A 15,211-nucleotide genomic window follows, 5' to 3' on the forward strand; every position below is an offset into this window, starting at 1 on the left:
GACATTGGTCATAATATTTTGTTTGCTGATTGGGAAAAGTTGTGGACCACCGGGATGAAATTTACGGCATGTAATGCCTTAAGAGAAAATATTATGAAAATGATCTATAGGTGGTACATAACCCCAGTCAAGCTTGCAAAGATTTACCATTTGCCTGACAATAAATGTTGGAAATGTAAAGAAAAGGAAGGTACATTCTTTCACCTTTGGTGGACGTGCCCGAAGATTAAGGCATTCTGGGAAATGATCTATAATGAACTTAAAAAGGTATTTAAATATACTTTCACCAAGAAACCAGAGGCCTTTCTCTTGGGTATTGTCGGCCAAGGGGTGTTAAAGACAGATACAACTTTCTTCATGTATGCTACAACAGCAGCTAGAATACTCATTGCGAAGTACTGGAAGACGCAAGATCTACCCACACTGGAAGAATGGCAGATGAAGGTGATAGACTACATGGGCTTGGCAGAAATGACGAGCAGAATCCGAAACCAGGGAAGAGAAGCAGCGCAAGAAGATTGGAAAAAGTTTAAGGACTATTTAAAGAAATACTACAAAATTAATGAGAGTTAGAATGATGTTGGATTGGAAAGTAAATGGTTACTATTAGTAATGGTTAAGACAAGGAGAATAAGGAAGATTAGCTTGAATTTTTATTAAAATAAGGGAAGATTTGCTGAGTAATTGATAAGAACTTGGAATACAGAGAAGGGAGGCATGAGGAAGTCGGGGAAGAAAGGTGTAAGAAACTAAGATATGAAATGGTACATGTTTTTTGTTTTGATTGTGTTTTTTGTTTGTTTATGTATTTGTTATATGTTTGTGTTGTTATAAAAATCTGTAATAAAAAATTATCATAAAAAAAAAAAAAAGAAATGTAAAGTATTGCACTTGGGCAAAAAAAATGAGAGGCACAAATACAAGATGGGTGACACCTGGCTTGAGAGCACTACATGTGAAAAGGATCTAGGAGTCTTGGTTGACCACAAACTAGACATGAGCCAACAGTGTGACGCGGCAGCTAAAAAAGCCAATGCAATTCTGGGCTGCATCAATAGGAGTATAGCATCTAGATCAAGGGAAGTAATAGTGCCACTGTATTCTGCTCTGGTCAGACCTCACCTGGAGTACTGTGTCCAGTTCTGGGCACCACAGTTCAAGAAGGACACTGACAAACTGGAACGTGTCCAGAGGAGGGCAACCAAAATGGTCAAAGGCCTGGAAATGATGCCTTATGAGGAACGGCTAAGGGAGCTGGGCATGTTTAGCCTGGAGAAGAGGAGGCTAAGGGGTGATATGATAGCCATGTTCAAATATATAAAAGGATGTCACATAGAGGAGGGAGAAAGGTTGTTTTCTGCTGCTCCAGAGAAGCAGACACGGAGCAATGGATCCAAACTACAAGAAAGAAGATTCCACCTAAACATTAGGAAGAACTTCCTGACAGTAAGAGCTGTTTGACAGTGGAATTTGCTGCCAAGGAGTGTGGTGGAGTCTCCTTCTTTGGAGGTCTTTAAGCAAAGGCTTGACAACCATATGTCAGGAGTGCTCTGATGGTGTTTCCTGCTTGGCAGGGGGTTGGACTCGATGGCCCTTGTGGTCTCTTCCATCTCTATGATTCTATGATTCTAAGCCAAATTCGTGGATGATAAGGCTAGCAATGTTTCATAGTCATTATCTATTAGAATGTAGCAGAGGGTGGGGAGCAGCGGCTGCGCTAGGAGGGAGGCCAAGCCACGGTGTCCTCATGGGGAGCCCTGCTGCATTACTGCCTCCAGGACCCTCACTATCAGACTGCCCCAATTCCGGCAGAAACCTCCCCATCCAGCCCTTCCCTGGATCCTTGGCAGACCATCCATTTGCATCATTCTGACTTGGTTAGCCCAAGACACCATGTTGGATGATGATGATGGTTGCAATTGGCCATTTACATATGTTTTTAATTAATAGCACAGTGGTCACTGCTCCCAATTGGCTCTACAAAAACCAGGAAAGAAAAGAACCTAAAAAGCACAGGCTTTTTAAGCAAAGTTATTCGCGAGGGTGTAATCAAGACTGTCGCATTTATACATATCTGGTACATGGAGGACAACAACGGCCCACCCAAGGAACCTCAAAGAAAAGTCCCTGGGCATTTTGGTCTCTGTTGTCAAAATTTCTGGCTCCTAACATTCTCCTGGTAACTGCTGTGTGGGCTGAAGCTAGAATTCTCCTGCTCATTCCTTACAAACTTAGAATTTTTCTGCTGCCTCAAAGTTTCCCAAAGTTCAAAGAGAAGGAAATATTTAAAATTAATAAAATGAGAGGCATAATTACCAAACAATCCCTTTCCACTATAGTAAAAAAAGAAACAGGCAAAGAACATCCAGCTTTAAAGGCTGAATTTGTTACCCAGAACTGAGCAATTAGTGCCAATGCTTCACAATAAGAAATGGAAAGTCTGTATCAAAGAACTTCCTATTATTTAGGAATTTTCTCTGCATGCCTCCAGCTTATATTAGCAATTCAGAGTAGACACGTTGGTATTTCAATTTCTAAATGGTAATGTATATGCCAGGTTGCTGTTAGGCTGATAATAAATGAAGGTTTTATGGGATGTGTGTTAATAATACAAGGTATTATTTTCTTCAGTGTATACGTAATGCCTTCCAATGAGGTTGCTGTATGGTTCAAGGTTAGCAGTCAATCAGCACATCTCTGATTGAAGCAGAACTGTCTAGATATTAAAGTCAATCAAATAGGGTATATATAAATATAATTTGCCAGCTAAGCAATTTTTGAAACTTTATTTTTCTAAAAAAGGAGAACTTTATAGTGATAAGTTATTACTTTCTAGATTTTTCATGATAACAGATTGAGCACAAGAGTGTGATAATATACCTCAGTTCAATGGCTCAGAAATCAGCAGCAAAACGTAAAGTAGTGTTGGTAAAGAGTCCCTGAAAAGGAACAATGTGCCATTAATCATTGTTATTTCAATGTGAGAATGAGCCAAGAATTTAGAAAAGGGAGCATATTAGGTTAAGGACATCAAACAGATTTTTGCTGGTGTAAATTTGATAAGAGTCCTAATGCACATACTCAGAGGTCTCAGGAGGTTTGATTGCTCCTGGTGCTTTATCATCATGTAAGAGCACCCTGAACTTTGAATATCTGTCAGGTATATTCCCAAGATGGACAAATCAACAAACAGAAATCCCCTGGAGAAACAAAATTCTCTCAGATTCTGCATAACTTACAAACCAGCCACATTTCTAGGGACTTAAAGATGATAACTGAAAACAAGGATTTGAAAATCTCTATAACACTGATTCATCTAGATCTGAAGCAAAACAGCTCAGTTTTCAACAATGTAAAAAACTCTTCCCTTTTTAACATTTTTGACACTCCTTGCAATGTGCACTGTGTACTAAGTCTTATTGAGTACAAGGGCCTTACTTCTAAGTAACCATGCATAGGAATGTGGGCATAATAATTAATTTCCCTCATTGGCACCATCATATAGCCAACTCTCATTGGCTGCATTACGTCATGATGTCATGCCACTTTATTACAATGATTCCTGATTGGGTGTGATCATTCATGTGATTAATCCAAGAAATGTAAATGAAATCAGCAGCACCAGACAAAGACTGATATTCACATTATCTTGGTAAGTTGTTTACCCAAAACTACCAAAATGTCTCACTTGACTCCAAAATGAAAAGCGACAAGTATTTGGCTGAAACCTTACTAACTTAGTTCTGGCTGGCCATTAGAATTCAGCACCCGTTGTCAGCCTTTCATGATGACTAGTGCTTAATGTTGCCCTGTGGTATGATCCTGGCTTCATCATTGTTAGCTTTAAATATGTATTATTAGTTACAAGTGGTGTGTGTGTTATCTTAGATTTTGCCTCTACAGTGATTAAAAATTGTTCCAGAAGGATTTTTGCTTTAGTTCGGAAGACTAGTTGTTAATTGGACAAATAGACCATTATTGTGCAATAAAAAAATGAGGTCAACACCAGATAGCCCGGGCCTTAGTGTTATCTTAACTGTTTGCATTATCTTCTTGAGGAAAATGTCTGGATAACTGGGAGAAGTAATACCAATTTGCTTGTGATAAGAGTGATATTAACAGTCAATACCATTTTGCAGCTGCTTCATTAATCAGGTGGCAAAGCCAAGCCATTGCGATAGGGAAAATATTGACTATTTTTCCATGGAGATAGTGAACCACTGCCTCTCTGCTCAAAACATGAGCCTTCCGCAAATGAGGTTACCTTTGGTAATAAAAAAAAAAAGCCCGCCTGCCCCCCGGTTCCATATTGAGCGATTGCAGCTGTATGGAAAACCAGAGCTTGCAAAATGTCTAGGTGCAATTGGTGATGGTTATGTTATTTCCATCACTGACTTTCAGTCGGCACTGAATATTGAACATTTAAAAAGCCTCCTTTATTTTGACTGTGATACTGATCTGATTTCAACAGCCAATACTCCTCTTGACATTGTTTCAAGTTAAGCAGACACTGCGGGCCCCTTAGTAGTACTGTCCTGGGGGAGAATCCTGCTTACTGATTCCATGGCCTCTTTGGACAAGCAAAGAAATAATATGTTGGTCTGATTTGGAATTCTTACTCTCAAAGGGACCCTGTAAGAACAACAGGATAAGATTGGACAAACAGACAAAAATGGTTGCTCTTCCAGTTGTTCTGATTAAAGTTCACCCAAATGAAAAGTTAAGGTAAAGAATGGAAAACAAAGGAAAATAATCTCATTGCATAGAGGGCACACCCAAGGCAGATGATAGAGATAGATAGATGATAGATAGATAGATAGATAGATAGATAGATAGATAGATAGATAGATAGATAGATGATAGATGATAGATAGATAGATAGATAGATAGATAGATGATAGATAGATAGATAGATAGATAGATAGATAGATAGATAGATAGATAGATAGATGATAGATAGATGATAGATCCAGTAGGCAGAAAGGCATACTTGTGAGAGGCAGTGCAAAATACTGGAAAGTCCCCACACCCCTTTTGGCTTTCTTCCTGCATAATTGTTTGTTTGTTTGTTTGCAGTTTATCAAGTTGCATTATTAGATGCTTAGGTTTTGTTTATGTCAAGGAGTGGAGGGGCCAGGTAGTGTGCCCTGGCCTCCTTGACTTGAGCATGAACTCTGCCTGACGCTTCATGTGCTGGAGCTCCCATCAGCCCAGGTTCATTTCTTCCTGTTTGGCTCTGAGAGTAGCAGCCTCCAGCTCTCACAGTTCAGCTCTGTTACTAGAAATGAGCTCAGTTGGGAGAAAAGCATGCAGAGGTAAGACGAGGAATAATTTCACTGCCCCCCCTTTAAGATTTCCATAAACATTTTATACATGAACAACAAGTGTGGCTGTCCCATTGCTTGAAAAACCAAGATCACTGATCCTGTCACACCTAGATTGACTCATAGCTACTCTGATGCGTCAGTAAATGGTGCCTTTATATTCTTGGGAGACCCTTGGGGATAGGTTTGTTTGTTTATTTGTTTGTTTGTTTGTGCATATAACTAAATGGTTAGTTATATATTTGCACCTCTTTTCACTCCTCTCTTGAATTTTTTCTTTCGTCCACATATGGCTACGTCAGCTTCAGCAGTTAGCCAGGTCTAGAGGGATGCATTCTGCAGGAGGTTCTTCAAAACTTAATATGCAAGCAAAATATGTTGAAGATACATCAATTTGTAATTGCTTCCTCCCAAAGGCTGCTCAGACATGCACTGTAGACATGTTTCTTTGCTGTAGCAATTACAGGTACCATAAAATTAATGAAAAAAATGTGTGTCCGCTCTAATATCTTTCTCCTGTCACACAGCACACATTTGAGGTTTTGCAAATAATTCCCAGCCCAGAGTACAGTGAGCTTCTTAAGTACTTTAAAGAGTCTTTGTGGCTGCAATATAGAAAACCAAAACAGGGGAAGGCAAATTTAAGGAGGCATCCGCTTATACATATATTTTCAGAAAGGCAAAAACATTTATCAGTGTCATGGTGCATTACAACTTTTCAGTTTATCAAGCTGTCACAGAAAAATCTTGGGCCAGGTCTGCATGCTTCATGGGTACAGGGCCATTTTTGTGTGTATTTGTGGCCATTTTTGTGTGTATTCATACGAAGGCAGGTGGTGCTGAGCCACACTCTAACTGGAAGTTGTAGCAAGGCTGCTGAAACAGACAAATTTGGTATAAGTTGTCATGCCATATTTGAAATTCATTTATTTTCATTTATTTATTTTTGACATTTATATATCCAGCAAGGTGCTCTGGGAGGTTCCCAACACAAACCATTTATTAAAACTATAGTAATACAACCAAGGTTTAAACATCAACAACAATCTGCATAAAAATCAGCACAAAGAAAGCATAAAGCAATGTAAGACTGCCTTGAAGCTGCCACAGGGAAGCATGTCATGTTCCACCTCCACTGTCAGAGGCAGCAGAGCTTCTGAATGCCAGTTGCTGGAAGCCACAGGCGGGGAGAGGGCTGCTCTTGAGCTCATGTCCTGCTTGCTGGTTTCCCACAGCCATCTGGTTGGCCAGTGTGGGGACAGGATGCTGGACTAGACCTCTGACCTGATCCAGCAAACGGATCATATGTTCTTATGTATTTAAAACAGCTGAGAAAATAAAAAGGCCACACAGACCACAATGTAGGCACACAGCATGCCACTCTAGGGAGTCCTTTCCATAACTGGTTGCTACCACTAAAAGAACCCACTCCTTAGTGAACATCCACCCTCACTGGAGCTCACCACTAACTGCTCCCTTGTTTTCTTAGAATGGCAATATCGCTTCTCGGCCCTTTTAGCTATGATCTGATATAGAATGGCAATGGTGCCCACGTGGGAGGTGCCAGAGCTGAGCTCCGGTGAGCTCCAGCTGAAAAAAAGCCCTGCCTTAAACTATTGCTTCATCCATCCCTGTGTTGACTTGAAGCCCACGGGCCTAGATTCATGACTAAAATGGCTCCTAGCTCAGAACCACGAGCAAAAAAAGGAGGCATCTCTTTTGAGAGATCACCATGCCAATGTTTTGAAGTGTGTCTGTGTATGTTGCATGTAGTTTCCTGGATACCTAACAGGTGTGCCTTGGAAGGCTGCAGGTCTTGACTGTAAGTTCAGGAGGTGGGGATGGGTCACAGAGGGAGGAGACCTGCTTGGGCCCAATTACACTATATCATTGGGAGAACAACAGCATGTCCATATTTAAGAATTGGGCATGAAAGAATCTAATGTTACTAAGTAGGTCATGTTAGTTCCACATTGAACCCAGAACTTTGCCTATCACTAGTCCAATTACAGTGGACAGATAGAAACTTTATTTGCGTTAGCCACTAGCCTTAGCAATAAGATGAAATATACTGGGGATAGAGCTAAATAATTAGCTATATGTTCTGGAGGTTTACATCAATACAAATGACAAAATTGATTCATGATCCTTTAGACCAATTACCATATAGTACAGGGGTAGCCAACATGGTGCACTTCACATATTGTAGAACTACAACTCCCATCAACCCTGAACATTGGTCATGCTGACTGAGGCATGAAAATCTTCGTTTATGATATTGGTATAGTATAGTCTCTACATGTTTTATACCCTCCTTTGATCATTTCTTGGGGCATGCAATATGGACGTTTCCAGGATAAATACATTCTAACACATCTCAGTTTGGTTATTCATTATAAATGGCTTTTTCCATATCTCAAATAGAGCATTAAATAGCAGATGAGCAGGAGATCATGCACTGAAGTTAATATGTCTATCAACATATTTTTGTCTCTCCCATTTTCCCACACCTGCCACTGATTTTTGGTGTGCAAAAACAATGAATCCATATCCCAATCAGGCAACATGAAGAAAAATGCCACAGTTTAAAATAGAAATGCTTGCTTCTTTGCCGAAAAGAAAGAGAAAACTTTATGGGGAGGAAGAGGGGGCATAAACCAGAGAGTTATTTTGTTTCTCGAAAATGGATAATGTACCTGTCAACATGTATTTATTCTGCCGGCCTTCAGTGCTATTTTCTGGTGTCAGTCGAAAAGCGACTAACATTGCATCTCGGTGACCCCGTGCAACAGACTCGTGTATTAATTTTAACATGGAACAAATGGTTTAAATGGAACTGCTCTTCCTGCCTCTGCTCCCTTGCTGGCCCAAACCTGCCATGAGTTATACTGAGTCCTTACACCCGCCCTGAAAAACATGACTTGACATAATTTCAAAAATATCAGAAGTAAAGAAAAGGTTAAACCATCTGTTATTTTCATTATACACACACCCTACAATTAATGTCTTGTTCATCTTTACTTTCTTTCTTTTTTTTGAAAAAAAGAACCATTATGCAAATACACTGCAATTTGGTTTCAAATGCTCTTTGTGCTCTGATGAGCAATTTTCTCAAATACAAACCCAGCCTCCTTCCCCTCCTATATAATTCCCCCACCCCGCTTCCCTCTACCCCTTTTGGGGGACTGGGGGTGATGATGGTGGTTTCATGCTACTAACAGCAAGATCATTTGATATTTTTTGCCACCACATGTGGAAGCACTGTGGTTATTTTTTAAAAACTTATCAGAAATGCATGTATTTTGAAAGAGAACACAGAGAAAGTAGCTTCCTGCTTTTCTTTTTCTTTTTGCAAAGGAAACCTCTTTGCCTTTTTTGCTTTTCACTGTCCCTGCTCCATGGCGCAATGATGCATTCATTGAAATGATGTGTTTAGTGAATCCAGATTCAAAGATGTACACAGATGTACCTATGAAAGGAGTCACAGCTTGCAGTGCAAATGGTGGACATCCTAATAAGTGTAGCCAAAGTTGCTTTCCAGCTCAAAACATTTTACTGCTGAAATGAAGCCCAGTTTGCAACCTTTCCCCCTCCATACCAGGAACATCATTTAGACACCAGTTCCTGCCTTCACCTGTCTCCCACTCACAGTGCTACATAGCGGGACCAGCCCAAGTAGTTTCAGTTGGGCACGGAAGTGTGGTATTAAGTGGCTCTTTTAAATATATGGCTTTTTATTGCAGGAAGCTCTTATAATGGCAAGCATGGATCATCCACATCTGGTACGGCTACTAGGAGTCTGCTTGAGCCCAACCATCCAGCTAGTTACTCAGCTGATGCCCCACGGCTGCTTATTGGACTATGTTCATGAACACAAGGATAACATTGGCTCCCAGCTGCTGCTGAACTGGTGTGTCCAGATAGCCAAGGTAAGCTCTTACAGAATCAGCTGCTGCTTTTTCCTAGAGATCTCAAACCTTTTGAGATTCCCCGCTTGAGATGTTTGCTTAGGCTCCATATCTCTGGTGTGCAAAAATAAATTTTGCATTCTATTCATTTATGGAGTATGTTTTATTGTGATTGGGTTTGGGAGGGAGAAAGCGGGATCTGTGGATTTTTGCTTCCTTCTTATCTTGGGAAGTATATGTTGAAGATTTTCCCACTGGGTCAAGCTTTAGATCTCATGCATTTTTCATTATTGATACACTTATTTCTCTAAAACAAATCTGATATATGAGAAGAAATCACTTTCTGAAATTGATAAATAAAATGTAGTTAAATGAAGAAGACAATCAAGCTGATGATGTAAAGCGAGAGTCAAGTTTTGGAGAACTGGATCTCACATACCTGCAACAAATTGAGGGATTTGAGAAAAGGAATCAGAGTAAATAATTTGCTGCAATAATTCAGTCTTTGTTTTCTCAAATAACCAAGATAAAAACGAAAACAAATATCAGTCCCTTCCACCATATCATTGCATGTTTCCCTGCAGAAACTATGTAGAAAAACAAAGTTTGGAGATTGTGTTTGCTCTTTCCTATTTCTTGGACTGAAATATTTCATGTTTCCACCTTTTCTTATCAATATTTGAATGGATGAAATGTGAAACATTGATCCTGGTGGTTTTTTCTTGCAGTCTGTGAAAGGGAACCATTTGAGGGGGGTGGCACAGGCCACATACCACATTCTGTGTGTGATCTGTCACTCTCCATTTCCTGGGCACTTCCTTCCCTTAAAATGCGGCACATCATTAAAGACATCAAAACTTTTAACACAGTTGGCCTGGACCAGCCCACTAGGGATGTATGATAGCTCTTCAGGAACCATTGCAAATCCTGCTTTTGTTGCCTTACTGGATCAGTGGACTGGGAAGTGGATGTCAGGTGCTTTGGAAGTCCTTAATACATGGCTTGGCCTGGCTAGGTCTCACACGCATCCTTCCTCCTGGCCAGTGTCTAGACCTTCCTTCTTCTAGACATGCACCTATTCTTCATGGAATACCATGAACCCGTGTGTTTTAATTTGCTAGAGTGGAAGTTTCATCACAGGCTACTTTGTGATGCTGCCTCAAAGCTCCGCAGGCACCCATCCACCCTGACAAGTTACACTGAGTTCATCAGGAAGCGTTGGGGATGGAATAGGAGAAGGGACAACTACCCTCCCAATTCATAGGGGAAAAAGTGTTTTTGTAAAGGGAAGATGCAAACATTAGAACTGGGACACTGAAGGAAAGTAAAACAAAGTAAAATGGAACTTGGATGTGAAACACCCACAAGAAATTCCCCTAACAATTAATTGGGGGTAATATGCAAATGTTTTTCACTACTAGTTTCTTATTCCTACAGATGTTATTGCGACCAAAGAAACATAAAATATAAATCTGTAGCCTGATTAATTTGTTGATTGTGCTATAATATCAGATCATGTCAGGATCCCTCTTACCATCGGTGAATTTCAGCTGCAATCTCTGCACACGTATCTGGGAATCTGCCACATTACACCTGAGGAGGCTCACCTGGTTGTACTGCTAGTAGCTGAGGGAAATGATGTGGCAGCTCAGGGGAAGGTCTTCCTAGTTCGGCTTACTTCTAAGCAAGTGGGTACAGAATTACAGGGTGACTCAAACTATGTATTCTCAGAAATAGGCCTATTTAATTCAGTTGGGCTTATTCCCAGCATTGCAGCCTTAGTTTCCCAAATGAGTAAATTTAAAATTAAGTCTTTAAAGAAATGATGCTAAGGAAAAGTGAGAAAGAATTTTACTAATAGTTTAGCACTGACATACTTGAAAGGCCATACTTGAAAGCTGTTCTTTAAAGACTAAATTGTAGGATTAATTGATGTGAACCATTAAGGGAAAGAGGGGGAGGGTTATTATAAGGAAAAGGTAATTTTTTTTTTTTTTTGAGGTGGAACAGCAAAGTTTAATTAAGCTATCTTTTTCTGTATCACCATGGTCTAAGGTTAACATTACTGTGACCTTGTATTATTATAGCATAAAGCTCATCAGTTTCAGCTCTTCAGAAATGAAATGTATTTGCAGCAGCAGATCTGTTTTCCTTGATACTTGGGCAAAGGAGACTAGGAAAAAGGCCCCTTACGGAATTCAGTAATTCTTGTATGTACACTAACTGTAGTGCTTACTTCCAAGTAGGCATGCATAGAACTGTGTTGTCCGATTAGTAACATGCTAAGGTCAGTTTCTCCCTAGAAGTTTGATGGCATGTATGTGTCCATTGCATGTTTCCCCACTTGCCTTTCTGGAAGTGAGAACTATGAGCCTGCAAGGGTCGGGCAGATGTTCCCAGTCCCCTAGAATTTGTGGTTCAAATCATTGGCACCGGCTGGTGGCCACGATTGAGGGGAACAAAGTCACGTGTCACGCGCAACGCCCTGACGTTGTGCATGACTTTGTGTGTGATGCCCTGACGTCCCACACAATGCCAAGACGTCCCACACAGGACACCATGCAATGACATAGTGTTGCCACTGGATATTGAGGGGGTTCAATCCCCTCCTTAAAAATTCCAGGGGGGGGAGTGCTTCCGTCAAAGGAGCTGGCACCCCTGGTTCAAATATATCACAAGATGGCAGATCATTCCATTGTGATTGCATTGGTATTGTAATTGTGATAGCAAAGGGGGAGTCATGCGGTTTCTTATTATGGAGCCTTACAGGTCCCCACTTCAAAGTCTTCATGTTTCGATATTGCATAGTCTGACCCATATACTGTTTTCGAAAGCACTATCAAGCTTGCACAGTGCAGGTGGCAAATCTGTAAAAGTGGAGACCACAGGCTGCCTGTGACTGAAGATGCCTGTATGTCCTTGGGGAGTAACAGCAGAGGGATGAGGAACCTCTAGATGTTGCTGGACTGCCACTCCCATCTTCCCTGCCCACTGGCCATGATTGCTGGGACTGATGGGAATTGAAGACTTGCGCCATAGAAAGCCACAGCTCCTCCGTTCCTATAAAAAACACACACACCAATATATGTTAAAAGAGAGAAAAATATTTGGCAAGAAAGAAGTGCAGCAAAACAACAAACATCATCTGTGCACAACTGTGACAGAGTAAAGTGGCTGACTCATATCTTCTGCTTTAAAAAAAACAGAAAGAAACACCTACTTCTTACTGTAGAACAAGTAGTTACTTTATCTCCAAAATTTTCATATTAACCCAGCTCTGTGCAAATAATAAAAGAATTGGTAAGAACAGTTTTTCAACTGTTTAACCCCAAATTTCAGGAGTGGGATTGCATAATTGAGCATTTCCATATAACTCTCTGCACACAAAACTTAAATAGATGCCAGGGAGTTCGACTTGTCCTGGTTACACCAGTTTTTCCTGTGTGGTGATGGTGGTTTATTTGTGTTTTCGCTTTTATCGGGGTGCTCTCAGACATGTGACCAACCAGGAGACGTTTGGCCCCTTTACTTGCCATTTCTGCTTCAGATTATAGTAGGCAGGGAGTAGAAAGTGTCTGCAGGGATCTATGTCATCCAAACTGATGCCACAGAATGGGGCAGATTCAGTCTGACCTCACAAGGATGCATTGAGGTGGATTAAAAAAGAGAAAACTGTGCAGTCTTTTTTTAAAAAAACACCAAACCCATAGCAGCCCTGGCACATCTCTGAGCTATGCTTAGCCCTTTTTAGACATTGGCTTCCCGTACGCGATTACACACGAGGAGTAACTTCTGTTGTACTCACATCAGCTCTGCTTGCTTTACTGGAGGCAGAACACACGGGGATGGCAGGCTGTAACTTCAGAAGTCACATGTTGTGGGAAGGAGGGGGTTCAGGCAGAGTGGGCTGGATGACACACCCCATGCTCTCCTGCATACAGTTCTAAGCATACAACGGAACCCCATACTGTCAGTTTTCATGCAATTTGCTACAGTGCCCAAGGAAACCAGCTGTGTCGTCTAACCCTTAAATTTTGACATGATGATCAAAAGTCATGACAATTCAGCTTAGCTCTGTTTAAATCTTAGGAGAACCCAGCTTTTCTCTAATCCGGAGTCTTATGGGGGAAATGAAAAGAAAAGAGTACCTTTAGAATATGTAGTTAGGTACTTCCTTTGCCACAACGCACAAGATTTATTCTTGGCTTTATATTTCCTAAAGCAGTTTGGAAAGATTTATTGTGCTTGCCTAGAAAGCTACCCAGAGCACATTCAGGGGTCTGATAGGAGCCAAGGAACATTCAGAGACCCCCTCAGACACTTATTTGTGTGGCCAGAGGCAGTTTTGGATTTTTGCCTTTTAATAAAGGTAAAGAGTAAAGGGACCCCTGACCATTAGGTCCAGCCGCGGATGACTCTGGGGTTGCGGTGCTCATCTTGCTTTACTGGCCGAGGGAGCAGGCATACAGCTTCCGGGTCATGCGGCCAGCATGACTAAGCCGCTTCTGGCAGGCCAGATCAGCGCACAGAAACGCCGTTTACCTTCACGCCGGAGCGGTACCTATTTATCTACTTGCACTTTGATGTGCTTTCGAACTGCTAGGTTGGCAGGAGCTGGGACCGAACAACAGGAGCTCACCCCATCGCAGGGATTCGAACCGCCAACCTTCTGATTGGCAAGCCCTAGGCTCTGTGGTTTGACCCACAGCGCCACCCGCGTCCCTTGCCTTTTAATAACGGCATCTTTTTCTGTATCCGCTTCTGCAACAGTTTTCTGTATCAAGGCTGAAAATGGAAGGGGAGGAAGAGGAAAGGCTACCTTTAGCTGAGTAGTGGATGTTGTTTATTGAATGGTTTATCATAATGAGGTTGGCTGTGCTGCACTGGGCGTCACCCCACTGGGTCGGTCTTTGTTATATTTTCTGCAGTGTTTTTTATTACGCCTGCTGGTTCAGAAGATCTCATTATGCATGGATGTTCATTTCAAGCTGTCTTGATTTTTGCATAAAGAGTTGCAAAACCTGCAGAGGCCCTCGGTCGGCTTGCCGGGGCCAATAGCCTCTGGTGATGTCCTTTGAAGTTTGGCGATTGGTTCGTGTTTCTAAGCATTATCCACTCAGGACTGAAATCTCAGCGGCCTTTCTCATGCATCTATGGTCTATATTTTAGGCTTTAAGGGGTATTTTCAATTCATTTTGCTCTTTGCAGCAGATACTCTGTCAGAGAAGCAACTGAGTTTTCTCTTGAGATTGATTTGGCAAATTTGAGTGACTTAGTGAAAAATGAAGAGAAAGGCTTGTCTAATATTTCAAAAGCATACTTGCCCCTTAGGTTCATGGTAGGATGGGGGCTGTTTGTTTTTTAAAAGTTGGGAAGCTGTGTCCTTACAGATGTTTTAGACTGCAGCCGTTGTCAGCCCCCACCCACTCCAGCCAGCATGGCCAGTGGGTGGGGAGATTGGAGTTGTCGTGCAGTAATATCTGGCAGGCCACAGGCTTCTCATCTCAGATTTATTTACTGGTGCTCATGTGGTAGAATAGACAGCATGGGCTTGCTATTGAGTTAAGTGGCCGGGTTTTCACTTGCGCAATCTCTTGTGTTGGCATTGGGGCTGAGATAGTTTGGGATTCTCCTCATGACATTCTCCTCCATGCTACTGTACATCAAACCCTAAAGTTCTCCAGGCAGCATAATTTAAGCAAGGAGTTACAGTATTACAGTGCAATTCAATGCATATCTATTTAGAATTAAATCCCAATAAGTCTGGCCCAACCCATAGCCGCGGACATGCCTTGGACCTGGTGTTCACCTCTATGGATGTTAGTGATCTGACACTAGGTAAAAGCGAAACGAAAGAAGTGCCATGGTCAGATCACTTCCTGGTGCAACTGGACTTCTCCGCAACCCTTCCCCTCTGCAGGGAGGCGGGACCGATTCGGATGGTCCGCCCCCGCCACTTAATGGATCCAAATGGTTTCC

At 41.5% G+C, this 15,211-nt stretch overlaps 1 protein-coding gene across 6 annotated transcripts in view; it reads left to right on the forward strand.

The window, feature by feature from the left end:
- Window positions 1-15,211, forward strand: part of ERBB4 (erb-b2 receptor tyrosine kinase 4) — a 787,830-nt gene that overhangs the window by 657,907 nt on the left and 114,712 nt on the right. For all 6 annotated transcript variants that reach the window (XM_053364631.1, XM_053364650.1, XM_053364658.1 and 3 more), the window contains one exon: window positions 9,068-9,253. In XM_053364631.1, the coding sequence (XP_053220606.1) occupies window positions 9,068-9,253 (186 nt within the window). The remainder of the gene's footprint in view (window positions 1-9,067; window positions 9,254-15,211) is intronic.

The sequence above is a fragment of the Podarcis raffonei genome, chromosome 1 (assembly GCF_027172205.1).
Source record: "Podarcis raffonei isolate rPodRaf1 chromosome 1, rPodRaf1.pri, whole genome shotgun sequence".
Classification (NCBI taxonomy): Eukaryota; Metazoa; Chordata; class Lepidosauria; order Squamata; family Lacertidae; genus Podarcis; species Podarcis raffonei.